Genomic DNA, 14,889 nt, shown 5'->3' with positions numbered 1-14,889 from the left:
GGTAGTTTGTTATACTAAACAGACCGGGATAGGTATCACACAACGGGGGTGTGTGTGTGCCAATAGGATCATGGCAGATTCTAGCAACATCACCATCGTTGATCACCACTTTCCTCCCAGCCATGTACACATCCTTAACTTTGAGCAAAGCTTTCCACATGGGAGAGTCATTAAACCTGGGTTTAACATCAGCAACTGAGCTGTTTTTGAAGTATTTAGCTCTAACCGCCTCCTACCACAGGCCCTCACCCGTATCTAATTTCCACCACCATTTAGCTAGGAGAGAAATGTTTTGTCTATGGAGGTCTTTAACCCTAGGCCCTCCCTTATTTTTCGACCGACACACACAAGCCCACTTAACGAGATGATAACGCTTTCTCCCCATGCCACCACAACTCAAGCAAATGAGTTGTTTGAAAAACTGAACATATCCTTATTTTCTTTACATTAGAAAGTTGAAATCTATACCAACCAAGAAACTATTACTCGGTTTGGGATACTGACCCGCTGAGTTTCATTATGCCTTCTGCTATGTAACCGTACTATCTACTTCAATAAAGCCCCATGAGGCATTCCTATATATAAGGAAAGAAACTATTACTCGTGTAGTTAGAGAAAACAAATAGAGTAGTACTAGAGTCCAAGACAATTAGACAACATATATGTACATCACACATCATAAGCATATTGTAGTGCCATGGGGTCGATACTATGCAGATCTACGTACAGGTTAAAACGTGCATTCCATGTGGGTGAAACGGTCGGTATCACAACATAGATCATGAAATAATCCGCAACAACAACAAATACATATACAATAACTCCCGAGAGTCAAATTTAAAGAATCATTACAACAATGGTTTTTCGATCAAGATACAACTCACACAATGGAAGCAAGTATACCTTGGACAGGTAAAGTTTACCTAATGCCTTAAGAAGGCTTTAAAGAAAAGTAAATGACGTCCATATCCCTGGCCAGAGCACTGTCTATGGGATAACCAACCAACGTCGTTCTTCAACAAACCTGGTCCTGAAATGCTACTGTCTGATTTGTAGCAATTCCATGGAAAAAGAGTAAATTAAGTAAGGTGGGTACACAACAGTACTCACAAGACTTAAATCAGATTTATCTACTTGTGCATCATTCTCAAGAAGGGAGTATATGGGTTAAGTCGCAGCAAGCACTAATCATTCTATAAGGACAAACTGGGGACTAGCAAAAATAAGGAAAGAGAGCGCATAAGAAAATAGACCACATCGAAACCATCTAATCATGTCGTCAAACATAACACTACTTTGCATTCCCCTTCGCATCTTCCACGAAGAAGAACCCCCAAGTCACTCACACGGTCGTTAACTTTTATTTATTAAGGTTAAAGTTGTTAAGATCTATTAACTAACAAAATTAAGGGTGGACAAGTTTTAGTAGTTATGGTTGAAGTTGTTCTATGATCAGGTTATCAACAGCTCCAAGTCGTCCATAACAACGAACAAGTCTATTTGAATAGATTTATCCCCGCAGGGGTGCACCAATGGACCCACATATTGGATCGTCCTTGAAAGGCCATCTAAATACACTATATGCCATGTAACGGTGGGATTCTGATCGACTACGACAACTTCCCCTACGCTACATCCAAGTTCAGGAAGCGTCCTGATTGAGTTTAACCCGAATCGAGAGTCTGGCTACGTAGCTCCGAGTCAAACTCAACAGTGTGTGGGCTACGTTAGAGATAGATCGGCTAGCACCCAAATCTGGGAATAACCGCCCGCCGCTCCACAATGATATACGTGCAATTCACCAGGGTAAGGCCAGAGCCATATAGGGTAGCCCCCTTGATGGTAAAATAAAACAACAACACGCATAGCAGTAGCTCGACCAGGCGGTGCTCGCATCTTCTATCTCCACCGCGTAGGTAGAGGCCATCAGGCACCAAGCGGCTGAAGTAGAGGCCCTCGCCACTGACGAGTGGAGGGCGGGCAACGAGCAGGCCTTTGCCGCCACTGAGGCGTAAGGTGAAACAGGACAACATGATCATCCTTTCCTCCGAGGATGACAAATACTACGATGGCACCATCGTCATTTCTTCTAACGATAACGAGCAGTAGCCTATCTTTGGTTATCCCTGCCTGTGCCAACTATCTTCAGTTATCCCTGTAAGTTATCACTATGTTAGTTTGGTAGTGATGTAACTTAGTCTATGATCTTTTCTCTCACCCCATTCTCTTAATTTGTAAACTTTTCTCCTTCTAATCGCAATGAAAGCAGTGCCCTGCTTTTCGTCAAAAAAAGGTTGGTAGTGCTATGTGAGTTTGTTAGAGCACTATGTTATCGATCAAATGTAAGCTGGTCTATCCAATCTATCTCTGAATCTCTCATCAAATGTAAGTTTCATTGCAAATCTTTGAATGTACTAGTCTATCCTCTCTCTGAATGTAAGATATCAGTATGTTATGCAATTTATCCTTTCAGTTTGCCACAGCTGTGCAATCTATATGTCGCCGCGCAACGTTACGCCGTCGGCGATGATCCGATCACATATGTTCCACTGCTCGACTCACATGCACACGTAGAACACTCCTAGTGCCAAATCGAGTTTGCTCTTGAGCTCTATCACAACGCATGTGCACACACTCGAGAGCATGGCAGTGGAACTTCTACACCAGTGTCGATTCCATAAGTCTCCCGTTGTACCACTTGCACGAGTGGGTCTGTGGCTCAGAGCGGAGATCTCATACGTCATAGCCGCCTCATCTAAGGCCATCAAAATCATCCTCCGGCGAGATTCCGCCGCTTTATTGGACACTGTCGGCACTCCACCGTTTCCCGAGTCACTGACTTGTGGACCTGTCATTCGCATTCATCAGATCAATAGGGGGCAGCTCTCTCTCTCATCACTCACATGCATAATAGATCATATGTTCTGTACGATGCAGATTGAGTGGCAGGGTTTGAGTTCGAGTCTCACACGCGACATTATAAATTTGTAAATTAAACCAAGCTCTAACAAATGGATCATGGGTCCACATCTGACAATGGCACAACAACCAGGGGCACGGAAATAAAAATCTCTATTTTATACCAGACATTTTTATCTTCTATGACTCATTTTTGTCTCTAAATTGTAATTCTTATTTTTAATCATATTTTATGTATCAAATTATCTTAAATGGGTCTCTCTTATTGTAGTTCATGACACCACAACCTTGATAAGTCCAATATATATATATATATATATATATATATATATATATATATATATATATATATATATATATATATATATAATTGAAACATCTACCATTAAAGGTACTCTAGTGCTAAAAGTTTTAAAAATGATAATTATTGGTTCCTTTTATATGTTTTGCTATTTATTTCAAACAGTTATAATTTTTGTTGTTGTAGTTAATCTATCAAAATAACAATTTAGTAGATACATGTGTGACATGCATAAAGTTGGATTCAACATTGCTTTTCTTACAACTTTTTTAATCTAGCTTACAATTTTCTTAACCACCTTTTCTTTCTTTCTTTTTTGTGCCTATTTTCTTTAATATATTGTAAAATAAGTCAGTACAACACATCAACACCATTTAGCAACTTCAAACTGAGCCTCGCCGTTAAATATATCTTGCTTATACTCCGTTAAAGTTATCTTAGAGCACTTGGAAGAGATGAGTCTTCTAGTGGGTCGATGATGCAACAGCCGGGCATTTTTTCCACTATGTGTAAAGAAAATTCAAGTTGGCCTCCGGATCTATGGATTGTGGTCATGAACACATTCTCCAGATATTTACATGGGCGTTCTAAAGTCTAAGATTGTCTTGCATCATGCGTATAGGGAAGGATAAACTGCAAGCTCGGATATGAAACCTAAGATACAATTTTTGAAAGTTGAGCATGAGTTCCGCTAATGCATATTTTGCTTCACCTACATCTTTCCTAACTATTATGTTATTAAATTGCATCCCACATTGGGAATTCAAGTTCTGGTACAACCAGTCTATTCTATAGTTGTAAGTTTAAGATTATTTTTATAAGAAAAGCGTTGATCATTGCATTAAGTTATTAAAGACCAAACTCTAGATTATCTAGCATGTTGTACCATGATAGTACCTTACCACAAAACAACCTTTAGATACATCAACACAATTCTTGAAATGCCATGGTTACAGAACTTACATTATGTGCAGTAGCCGCAACGCAAGCTTGCATTAAACAAAGGAAGAAACTAGAGAAATAACAGAAAGAAAATGAAACAGAACATCAAAACAAAGGTGTTGTCCTACAAAACCGAAGTTAACTGCTACAAATGTGAGCATACAACACGTAAGATGCGTAATTTGAGCGTTCTGGTTGGCTGTAGATGCTTTGGTACTGATTTTCTTTTTTGCTGTAGATGTATAATTTGATTGACACGCATAACCCAAGCAGTAGTAGGCCGAAGGCAGATTTCTGAAGCATACAAAATTTACTTACTTAAACAAGAACTATATAGTGTTCCAGGTGAAAGAAACTTCAAAATGTATGGCTTATTCATATGCCACTGCATCATTCCGCATCTTGGAAGAAGGAAATGAATGCTCATGCAGTATGCTGGTCATCACATCCAAGGCTTTGATCCGGATCAAGCGGCAGTCCTCAAGCTCATTAGGCTCGGACAAGCTGAAGGTGACAAGCTTGTTCTCTCTCTTCATCCAATCACACATCTTTGTGGCCCCATTTGCCATACCCACCATTGCAGCAACGAGAGCAACAGGTTGGTGTCGTCTGAGGTGGTTCACAATGCCCAAGGCGCACACGCGGATCACGCTGCTCTGCTGGACGATGTCATCAGAAGGCTTAGCGCCATGCTTCAGCAGCTCACACATCAGGTCAGCCTCCTTGGTGATACACACAAAAGCAATGGCAGAAGGAACACACAATTCACCCCCTCTGCCGCAGATCGAAAGTGCAAACTCCTTGATAAGGCTGCTCTGAATGATAGTGCTGACTGGCAAGGTGTCGGCCGTGCTAAGTCGCACCCGAATCTTCCACTTGGACTGGAGCTCCTCCTCCATTTCGACACAAAATCTGACAACAGCAGCACACATCTCAGCACAAGTGGAAATTTGTGAATCATCATGATACTCTTCAAGATAGCTGCGATAGTCGGACCACTTAACGGAACCGTGCAGTGGCAGCAGCCTTTCCCACCCCCATAGCTTCTCCAAAAGACTTTCTTCTTTCCTCTTACTCTTTTCACCACCTTCAATATTTTTCTTAGACTGAGAATTCAATGCATCTGAATTAATGCCACCCCCTGTGCTGTTTGCTGCTCCATCAGCAGGAATGCCATCCCCATCACTACCAGGACCATTTCTATTGGCAGGTTCTTCCTTATCAATCTTGTGCCCAACAGCAGCTGCAACAGAAGATTCTTCTAGTATCTCAATCATAAGATTCAAGGTATAGTACCGGATCCTGCGGCTGTCCATTATCTCATCAGGTATGAGATCATCATAGTAATCAACAGGCTTGTTATTTTTGCTCATCCACGCGCACATCATTTCGGCCTCCCTTGCCATACCCAGCATGGCAGCGGTGGCAGCAACAAAATTGTCCGAGGTACCGCGGTTCATAAGGCACAAGGCACACATGCGTATCTCTATGCCCTGGTCGACCAAGTAATCATCAGTAGGATCAGCGCCACGCCTCAGCAACTCACAAGTCAGGTCATCCTCCTTGGCAATACACAACAAGGCGGCACCGGAAACATCATCCCGGAGAGTGGATTTTCTGAACCTTGAAGCACCATCCAACACTGCACCGAGATATGCGCAGACGATGACTGAACGTGCACGCTGGTGGATCAGGCAGCTCAGAACGATCGATTTCCTCATCGGCAAGACCATCTCCTCTCCAGATGTCATCCGGTTCTTCTTCCACTCGGACACGAGCTGCTCCTCCTTGACGAGACAAGCCTCAGCGAGATCAGCCATGTCTCTGACCACGGCAATGTTGCGGCGGTGATACTCTTCAAGGTAGGCGCTATAGTCAGGCCAAGAGATGTAAAGCGCTTTTGGTATCAGTCTATCCCATCCCCATATATAATTTCCCCAAGAAATCATGGTACTTGACGATACTTGGCCGCGGCATCTGCTTTGTAACTGTGCGGTCGTACTCCTCATCCTCCTCCATCTGTTCGATGCGATAAGTAAAATGCTTCCTGTCTGCCTCTTCTTCCCTTCGCCTGGCCTTCTCCCTGCGCCTGCGCCTGGCCTCCTTCACGATGTTGTCGAGACACCCACTCTTGGCCTCCATCTGCTTCTTCGCGATGGGTCCAAAGTCCAAACCGGCCGCAAAGACGGCGCCGGCCGATCCGATCTATGGTTAATTCCTACCCATCTAAAGGAATGAAAGAATGGGGACCAGAGAGGGGATTGGAGGAGTAGAAACGCTATAGATGAAATGGGCTAATGACTAGGGTGATCTATTACCTGTTGAGGGTAAGAGGTAAGACTGACCTACTCAAGGCTATTTATATCTTCGCACATCATTACTTGCCATTTTCTGTCATGAGTTTAGATGGAAAGAATTTGTGTATAGAAGGAAAGAAACAAATCATGTAATTGTATAGAAGGAAAGAAACAAATCATAATTGTATAGAAGGAAAGAAACAAATCATGTAACAGCCTCAGGCATGCACAAACCATGTTACTCCCTCCGTTCCTAAATATAAGTCTTTCTAGAGATTTCAACGCGGACTACATGCAGCTTCAAAATTAGTTGTATTTAATCAAAGCGTTGTTTGTAGCCGAAATCCTTTGCGGTTAGAATTCGGTGACCCCAAGTTTCGGATAACTTGTTATATATCCATGCTTGTTGTTCCACATCAAAATATAAGTCCCAAATTTAAGCGATTAATTTGGAAAACAAAAAATGGAACTTCAGTACATTTTTTATATGGAATGACATCCGTGATAGTCTAGAAAAGAAAAACAGATTATTTCCCGAGAGCAGTACAAAAGTTTTTTCTTCACGAAACATTGCACACAGGTGAAATACTCAGCAACGTTTGTCAAGAAAGTTCAGGATCTGAAATTTTATTGTTTTTCTTAACTATTGTTCACCAGAGTGCATGTTCCACGTTAAACGGCTTAGTTTTAGGAAATCCTAGGTGGTAGTACCATGCTGCCTCTTTTTTGTACGATAAGATCATGCTATCTCATTCTCACCAAAAGTTTTTTCTCGATTGTTTCATGATCATCTGTGCCACTCTTCCTGCTCCGGGGCTGATGTCACCTAAAATGGCAGATTTTGCTTACCAGACAATTATTTCGTACCATTACTTATATATGTTCTCTTTGCGGTATATAACTGACAGTATAATGAGCCACATCAGTGGAAGATAGAGCAAGAAAACGGATGCGCTAATGCGCAACTGCTTTCATGCTAGTTGTTTAATCACACTCTATGATTTGAGTGGGTGAGCCGGAAACAATGAAATGGATGGTGCATGAGGACCACACCAGCTATAATTAACAGACACCTGAACAAGAACAATGGATGTTTTCTATAATAGAAGATGATGTTATATGTTACTTTCATACATTCCATGAGTTTTGAAATACGTCGCATATTGGGTTTCTGACCAACAATTACTCTATTAGTATAGCTTTTATGTGATATAAAAATGGTGTCATTAATTAGATCATATTTGAAAGAACTTATTTGTGGCTGTGGTTTTGTATCACATAAGTCACATACTAATAGTGTACTTGTTGACAATAGAATTGTCCTAACTTAAATCTAAAAGGCGGTGCATTTTCAGTGGGAGGGGGCCTAAACAATCACCGGCCATAACAATTAGTAGAAGCAACTATCATAGATTATGTACACTACCATAACACTACATTTGCAAGATCAATCGCTGTATATCCCACTTAAACCCTGCTTAAAGCAATCTTACAGAGCACTTGGGAGAGATTTTTCCTTCGAGATATATTCTAGCGGTTCGATGTGCTGAATCCACGAATTTCGCTTCCTTTGCGGGATCTTTCCACACACGCTTCACCTGTTTATACGAATGGTCAATATTTAAAATTCCCAAAGCAGGGGCATTTCCCACTATGTGCAAAAGAAATTCAAGCTGGCCTTTGGATCCTCGGAATGCTGTCATGCACACATTCTTCAGATATTTATATGGACCCTCCATAAGTCCCTTCATAGGCACGTGTCCCGTGTATAGGGAAGGAGAAACAATAAACTGCAAATTGGAATAAGAAAACTAAGGTACACTTTTCGAAAGTGGCAGGAGTCCTGAATGTAATGTAACAAACTAGAGAAGTTAAGCTCATACAGATATGAGCATACAGGGGGAGAGATGGCACAAATTCAACTAGCTGGTTTGCTATATCCAAGTTATGATGAAATAGAAATGCTTGATCTTGTACTGACTTGGAAGAGTATCGATGCAATACCATGGACAAGTGTACAAATTACCAGAGAGAAAACCATAAGAATACTTACATCCATCTCTAGTGTTTCGAGGAAAGGAGAGGATGTCAGAAAGGAGACCAAATGCGGAGTGTCAACATCGTTTTCAAATAGCAGCATCACTTTTAAATGCCTCAGCTGGGAAAACTTGCATGGGTTATGCATCAGGCAGGGCATCTGGAAGACAGACAATCAAATGTCAGTATGACTAAATGGTTTAGAAGATATAACAATGAATCATAAGTTATTAGAGATGGTCAACTAACAAACCTGTGGTGGTTCGTAGCAAGTATCAAAAATCAGATTTTGAACATGTGTAAACACATTAGCAAGTTGGGTGGTAGCATCCTCAAGAGTCACTCCATAAAAACTAATATCTGCACTTTCGAGTCTTTAAGATTTACCAAGGTCGATACATACCGGCTTCCCCTTGTATACAAAATTTCTGAGTTTCACAGCATGCAATGCAATCTTCGTTATCTCGCAGAATGAAAAATGCAAGTGTAGCAGGCGAGGCAGCGGACCATTAACCTCTAGTTCATCATAGAGATGACATCTAACAATACTTAACCACTCCAGGTTAGAGCAATTTGACAACATGTCTTGAAGATCTTTTCCGCCGACATTCACTAAGTTCAGATCAAGCTTCCGTAGGTTAGGGAAACCACTGAACCCGGTTGGTGGCCGGAGATACCCAAAGCTAAGATGGATTTTCTGTAGACGGGATATACTTCCACTGTCCAAAAGTTGGAACGGAAACAAGTACCGATCATAAAGGCCTCCAAAACGTTCTGGTGCCAAATCAAAAGTTAGGAACTTTATCTGTGATGAGGATACCACAAAGCGAGCCCAGTTATTGAGATGGTCAACCAGCATGGTGTCAAAATCAAATTCGATCGCAAGCTCGTCAACAACCCGGCCACGGCACTGTGCCAAGACAGCATTAACATTATCGATGAACTTCTGAACATATAGCTTTTCCCCAGAAGCACGGTTCTTGCCGCACATTGTAATTCCTTCAAAACTCAGGTTTGGACAAACTGTCCACAAGAATCTCCACTTCCTTGATACCGCACTGGTCCTTACAGCCTCATCCAGAGGCAACTTTGATAAATCGTGCATAGCACGTCCTGCAGCAAAGATACATCAGAGTACTAATTGGCAATCATGAGAAGGCTGGATAGAAAATTTCAAGCTTTCAACATATACCTCTGGAAGGCTCTCGAACGGATCACTTGATATCCCCTTTTCAGAGTTTAATAACTCGTGACAGATGATGTAGTCAGATATAACTCCACAAGCCAGAACACTGCAGCACAGTCTAAGTTGATCATTTTGCATCCCCTTGTCACAGACCGATCCGAGACGAATGTGCAGTGACATTGCTCTGCAAATCAGAATGCTCAATAGTTCGAATCGGCCGTCTGCAATCCTCTTTTGATGGACTGCCTTACATCCAGCCTGGTATGATATAGCCCTGAGAACCATAACGCGGCACGGTTCGAATGCTTCATCTGCTATTCTGCCTTGGCGGTGTCGCTTCCCGACGTGGCGTTCCAGTGTAGTAATCATTCCAAGCACGAGATTCAGAATGTTCCCCATTCCGACGCTGCAATGAACAAGGAGAAAGCCATTCATGTTCAGTCCAACATTATTATGGTACCTAGTACAGTATAAAACAAGTGGGCAGTCAGGAGAAGTGAAAGAATGAGAAGCAGGTGTAATCAGGCAGTGCACATTTTTTGCAGTAAAAAAAAAGGTGTATCCATTTATTTCCGTTTTCTTTGTGTACCAACAAGACTCTGTTGCCGCTGTTGCTGCTGCAAAGATGTAAGTAAGGCTGAATAAACTTCAGTTTCGGACCCTCTGTCCCTGCTGTTCCAGAGTGTGTGTCGCAGTATGGAACAACTAGCCCTAGCTTACTGCATTATTTTACTCCTATAGCTTACTCCTACAAGCTGCAGAAAGAGATTTGAAGGAGAGATTGCCATGCTTACCCAGCCGAGCCGAGCGCGAAGCTAGGGTTCCTCACGAACAATCTGGAGCAGAAACCGGTCCGCGACGGTCACAATGAGTCCGTCCGTCGGAATCGAGCCTGGGGAGGGGACAGCATCATCGGATCAGAAACTTGGAGATGCGGGGAATTTTCAGAATCCTGTTTGGCTCACAGAAGATCAGCGCGCTCCGGAATCGAGGACAACAGCGAGGCACTGGGTTTACGCTTCCTGTCGGCGTTTACGTATTGACCCAGAGGAGAGCATGAGCCGAGTTTACGTATTTACTCGGTTTACGTATTCCTGTCCGAGTCCGACGTCTCGCAGGCCCGGCCCAGCCAGACCGCCACGCCGGGACCGGCCTACTTAACCCGACAGCTTTGCTGGGCCGCTCCGTCTCGGAAGCCGCGGCTCCCGTCCGTGCCGGCGGCGGGCGGGGCGGGGCGGCGACACGGCGCGACGGCGACGCGCAGGGCCGTCCCCCAGCTTCTGCGCCCCGGGCGGCAGAACCTCTACGCCCCGGACGGAAGCAGGTACCGCACCGTCGCTCCCGCTTCACTCGCATAAGCTCTAGTAACCCTCGTCTAACATCTAGATCCCCAATGTTAGTCGCAACAGCGAGATGCATAGCGCGCTGCACCGAATCTGCTTCCTAGTTAAGCTGATATATATATACTCCAGTGATGACCGATTTCGTCCTAAGTCTGTTCCAACTCCTGAAAGCGCGCCGCATCCCGTTCCCATGGGAATGGGATGCTGCACGCCGTGTGGAGCTCGAGAGACATCTGAGGAGTCCAGTTCCTTTGTTTTGTTTTGTTGGTCAATGGTCGGTGCGCTCTTCTTACTTCAGTGGCGTTCTCTGAGATCTTTGTTTGATTTTTCCGACCTTTTATTATTGATTCTTCAACTTTTGTCAATGTTCTTAGCTAGAGTCGAAATAGTGCAGTGTCTTGAATTTGCTTCCTTGTTGTGTGGGATACACCAGTGATGCCTTGTTTCACGTGGTATATCGTTCCAATCCCTGAAAGCACATCCATGGGATGCTGCACATTATGTGGAGCAGAAGGGACATCTCAGGAGTTTAATTCATTTTTGTTCCCGCTCAATGTGTCGACAACTCTTCTTATTTCAGTGTTCTTTGTTGAGTTGTCCGGTTGTCATACTATTTTCATGCTGCTGACGGTTGGTCTTATATGATACTCCTATACCATAAGTGAAGATGTCTACAACTTGAAATGATTCTTTTTCTAGATTTCTGGTTTCAAATGTTGCAATGTAACTCCCTCCGTCCGGAATTAACTGTCGCTGAATGAGTGTATCCACGGACGGAGGTTGTAACAAATTTGCTTCCTTAAGGCGTAGGATGCTCCTGTGATGACTTGTTTCGCCTCATATATCGTTCCAATTCCTGAAAGCGCATCCACGAGATGTTGCACATTATGTGGAGCAGAAGGGACATCTGAGGAGTTAAATGCTCAAAGAACTTTTTTTTATTTCGGTGTTCTTCATTGAGTTGTTTGATTGCCAAACTATTTTCATTCTGCTGAGCGTTGGTTGAATTTGATACCATAAGTGACCATGTGTATAACTTCAAATGACTCCTTTTAAGTTTCTGGTATAAAATGGTGCAATGTATCAAATCTGCTTCCTTTATGTGTGGGGATACTCCAGTGATGACTTACTTCACCTCATATATCGTTCCAATTCCTGAAAGCACATCCACCGGATGCTGCACATTATGTGGAGCAGAAGGGACACCTGAGGAGTTCAATTTGCTTCTTCTATTGTTTAATGTTTGGACAAATCTTTCTATTTTTAGTGTTGTTGGATAATTTGTTTTCATTAATTTTTTCATGCTGTTTGGCACTTGGTTGAAACTGACACCACATGCAAACATGTGTGGAGCATCACATATGAGTATTTTTTGTCGAGATTTCTGGTTTGGCCTTCCGTTTCCTTTTGGGTGTTGTTGCAACTTTGTGTGGAACATCAAAACATTCACGAGCAATACGACTTGGCAAACCAAATTTTGAGTTACAGAAACAATATATATTTTGAGATTGTTAGTCTGACTGGTTTACAAACTCTAGGTGTTGAATCACAGAACTGACATTGTATCTGCTAATGTGATGCTATTTGTTTTTGCTGGCTTTCATACCGTAAGTAAACATGTATAACTTCAAACGGTTCTTTTTTCAAGATTTCTGCTTTCAAATGATGCAATATATCGACTCTGCTTGGTCAAGGTGTCAAACACTCCAGTGATGACTTGTTTCGCCTTGTATATCGTTCCAATTCCTGAAAGCACATCCACGGGATGCTGCACATTTTGTGGAGCAGAAGGGACATCTGAGGAGTTTAGTTTGTTTTTCTCTTGCTAAATGTTTGAACAACTCTTTTTATTTCCGTGTTCTTCATCGAGTTTGTTCGGTTTCCGAAATATTTTCATGTTTTCATAATTGTTGAATTTGATGCTATAAGTGAACATGTATATAACTTCAAATGGTTCCTTGATTTATGGTTTGAAATGGTGCAATGTACCAAATCTGCTTCCTTAGGTGTGGGATACTCCAGTGATGACTTATCTCGCGTTGTATATCGTTCCAATTCCTGAAAGCACATCCATGGGATGCTGCACATTTTGTGGAGCAGAAGGGACATCTGAGGAGTTCAATTTGTTTCTTTTCTCTCTTAATGTTTGGCCAACTCTTTTTGTTTCACTGTTCATTGAGTTGTTCGATTTCCAAACTATCACACTGCCGATGGTTGGTTGAATTTGATGTCATAGGAGAACATGTGTATAACTTCAAATGGTTCCTTTTAAGATTTCTGGTTTGACATGGTGCAACGTGTCTGCTTCCTTAAGCTGTGGCATACTCCAGTGATGACTTATTTTGCCTTGTATATCGTTCCAATTCCTGAAAGCACGTCCATGGATGCTGCACATTTTGTGGAACAGAAGGGACATCTGAGGAGTTCAATTCGTTTATTTTCTCGCTTATTGTTTGGAGAACTCTTTTTATTTTACATGTTTTGGAGAATTTGTTTGATTTTGATATTTCTCACGCTGTTCGACACTTGGTGAATTTGATACCACATGCGAACCTGTGTGGATCTTCAAGTGTGAGTATTTTTTTTTTCAAGATTTCTGGTTTGGTCTTTGGTTTATTTTTGTAGCCTTTCCGAGTGATACGACTGGGCGAGCCAAATCATTAGTTAAAGAAACAATAGATACTTTCACATTGTTAGTCTAACTGGTTTACAAACTCTAGGCGTTAAATCACTTAATTGACATTGTATCTGCTAATCTGATGATATTTATTTGTGTGTTTTGTTCGATTAAGTTTTAGCAAGCTTTTTTTTCCAATGGAGAAACCAACACTAGATGCAACTATTTCTGGTCCATTTGGTGGTCTTCATCTGCTCTGCACTTGACTATAATCTCACAAGAAGCATTTTTTTTTGTCTGCAGAGTTAATCACCCAGTTTCTCTTAAGCTCCTGAGCAAGGCAGGTGACTGATTGGTTGCCTTGATGCTTGAATAACTGAGTAGTATTTGACGGATCGGGCCTCCATTGTTTTTTGACCTACACTACAAGAGAATGTGCTGAGAAAGCCAGGGAGGAGCTTGCTGACAGTGTTAGTCATCAAATGTTTGCCTCCGAAAGCTCGGGTCAGGCACGAAAAGTCAGGGTTGGAAGATGGTTGCAACCATGGGGTGATGTGGGTTTGACGTCCAGGGTCTTGGCCAGACGGCCACAGCACAGCAGGGCTGTGAGCAGTCTCAGCCTGGCATCACGCAAAGACAAACAGCTAACATTCCAGTTCTTGACCTCGCATGTGTTTCACCGCATGATTCTGCAATCACAAGCTGCAAGTCAGCAGAGTGAATAGTGAAGGATCCTGCTCACACATTTGCTGTATTCACCCCCACCTCGTGTGCCCCTGTTTTCTGGGTTAACCACCCCCTGTTCTTGTAGCACTGTCAATCCTGTATAGATACACTCCATTACCTTCTGGTCTACATGTAGATTTGTTGTCTCACTAGAAGTTCATAATCCAAAGAATTTTTGTTCTTTCTGCTGTGATAGTATATTGTTGTGTTTCTTTAATGGTTATAGCATATTATTACTTCCTGCAAAAAATAGATGTTACTCTGTAGACCAGAGGTACTTCTTTATTCACATCGTGAGTCATTGATTTTACTCTGTAGGGGCAGTGAAAGAAAAGGTTTAGAATATCCATGCTCTTCCTGATTAAGGTGGAATAGATGTTATATCTAGTATATGGGAGCCTTCCCATATTGATTCTTGTGTGTTTCCTATGCCAGTAACAGAAATCAAAGTAGAAACCTGTCATGACTCAGTCTGAGGCCAAAGATATTTGAGCAATAGTTCTCAAGTATATGTCCCATCC

The 14,889-nt window shown here is 42.3% G+C and overlaps 1 protein-coding gene and 1 long non-coding RNA gene across 2 annotated transcripts; one reads left to right on the top strand and one right to left on the bottom strand.

Moving 5' to 3' along the window:
* Nucleotides 1-4,140: 4,140 nt before the first annotated feature.
* On the bottom strand, nt 4,141-10,692 carry LOC109750787 (uncharacterized). Its single transcript, XM_045230137.2, has 5 exons — nt 10,477-10,692; nt 9,689-10,088; nt 8,750-9,609; nt 8,513-8,656; nt 4,141-8,249 (listed from the first exon to the last, which is right to left on the bottom strand). The coding sequence occupies exon 5, from the start codon at nt 6,169-6,171 to the stop codon at nt 4,534-4,536; it is 1,638 nt and encodes a 545-aa protein (XP_045086072.1). The 5' UTR covers nt 6,172-8,249; nt 8,513-8,656; nt 8,750-9,609; nt 9,689-10,088; nt 10,477-10,692; the 3' UTR covers nt 4,141-4,533.
* A 147-nt stretch (nt 10,693-10,839) lies between these two features.
* Nucleotides 10,840-14,782, top strand: LOC109750621 (uncharacterized). Its single transcript, XR_012188216.1, has 2 exons — nt 10,840-11,006; nt 13,946-14,782. It is a non-coding gene; the product is annotated as an uncharacterized lncRNA (long non-coding RNA).
* Nucleotides 14,783-14,889: the final 107 nt, after the last annotated feature.

This window comes from Aegilops tauschii, chromosome 6, assembly GCF_002575655.3.
Source record: "Aegilops tauschii subsp. strangulata cultivar AL8/78 chromosome 6, Aet v6.0, whole genome shotgun sequence".
Lineage (NCBI taxonomy): Eukaryota > Viridiplantae > Streptophyta > Magnoliopsida > Poales > Poaceae > Aegilops > Aegilops tauschii.
This window is presented reverse-complemented; position numbering and strand designations above follow the sequence as displayed.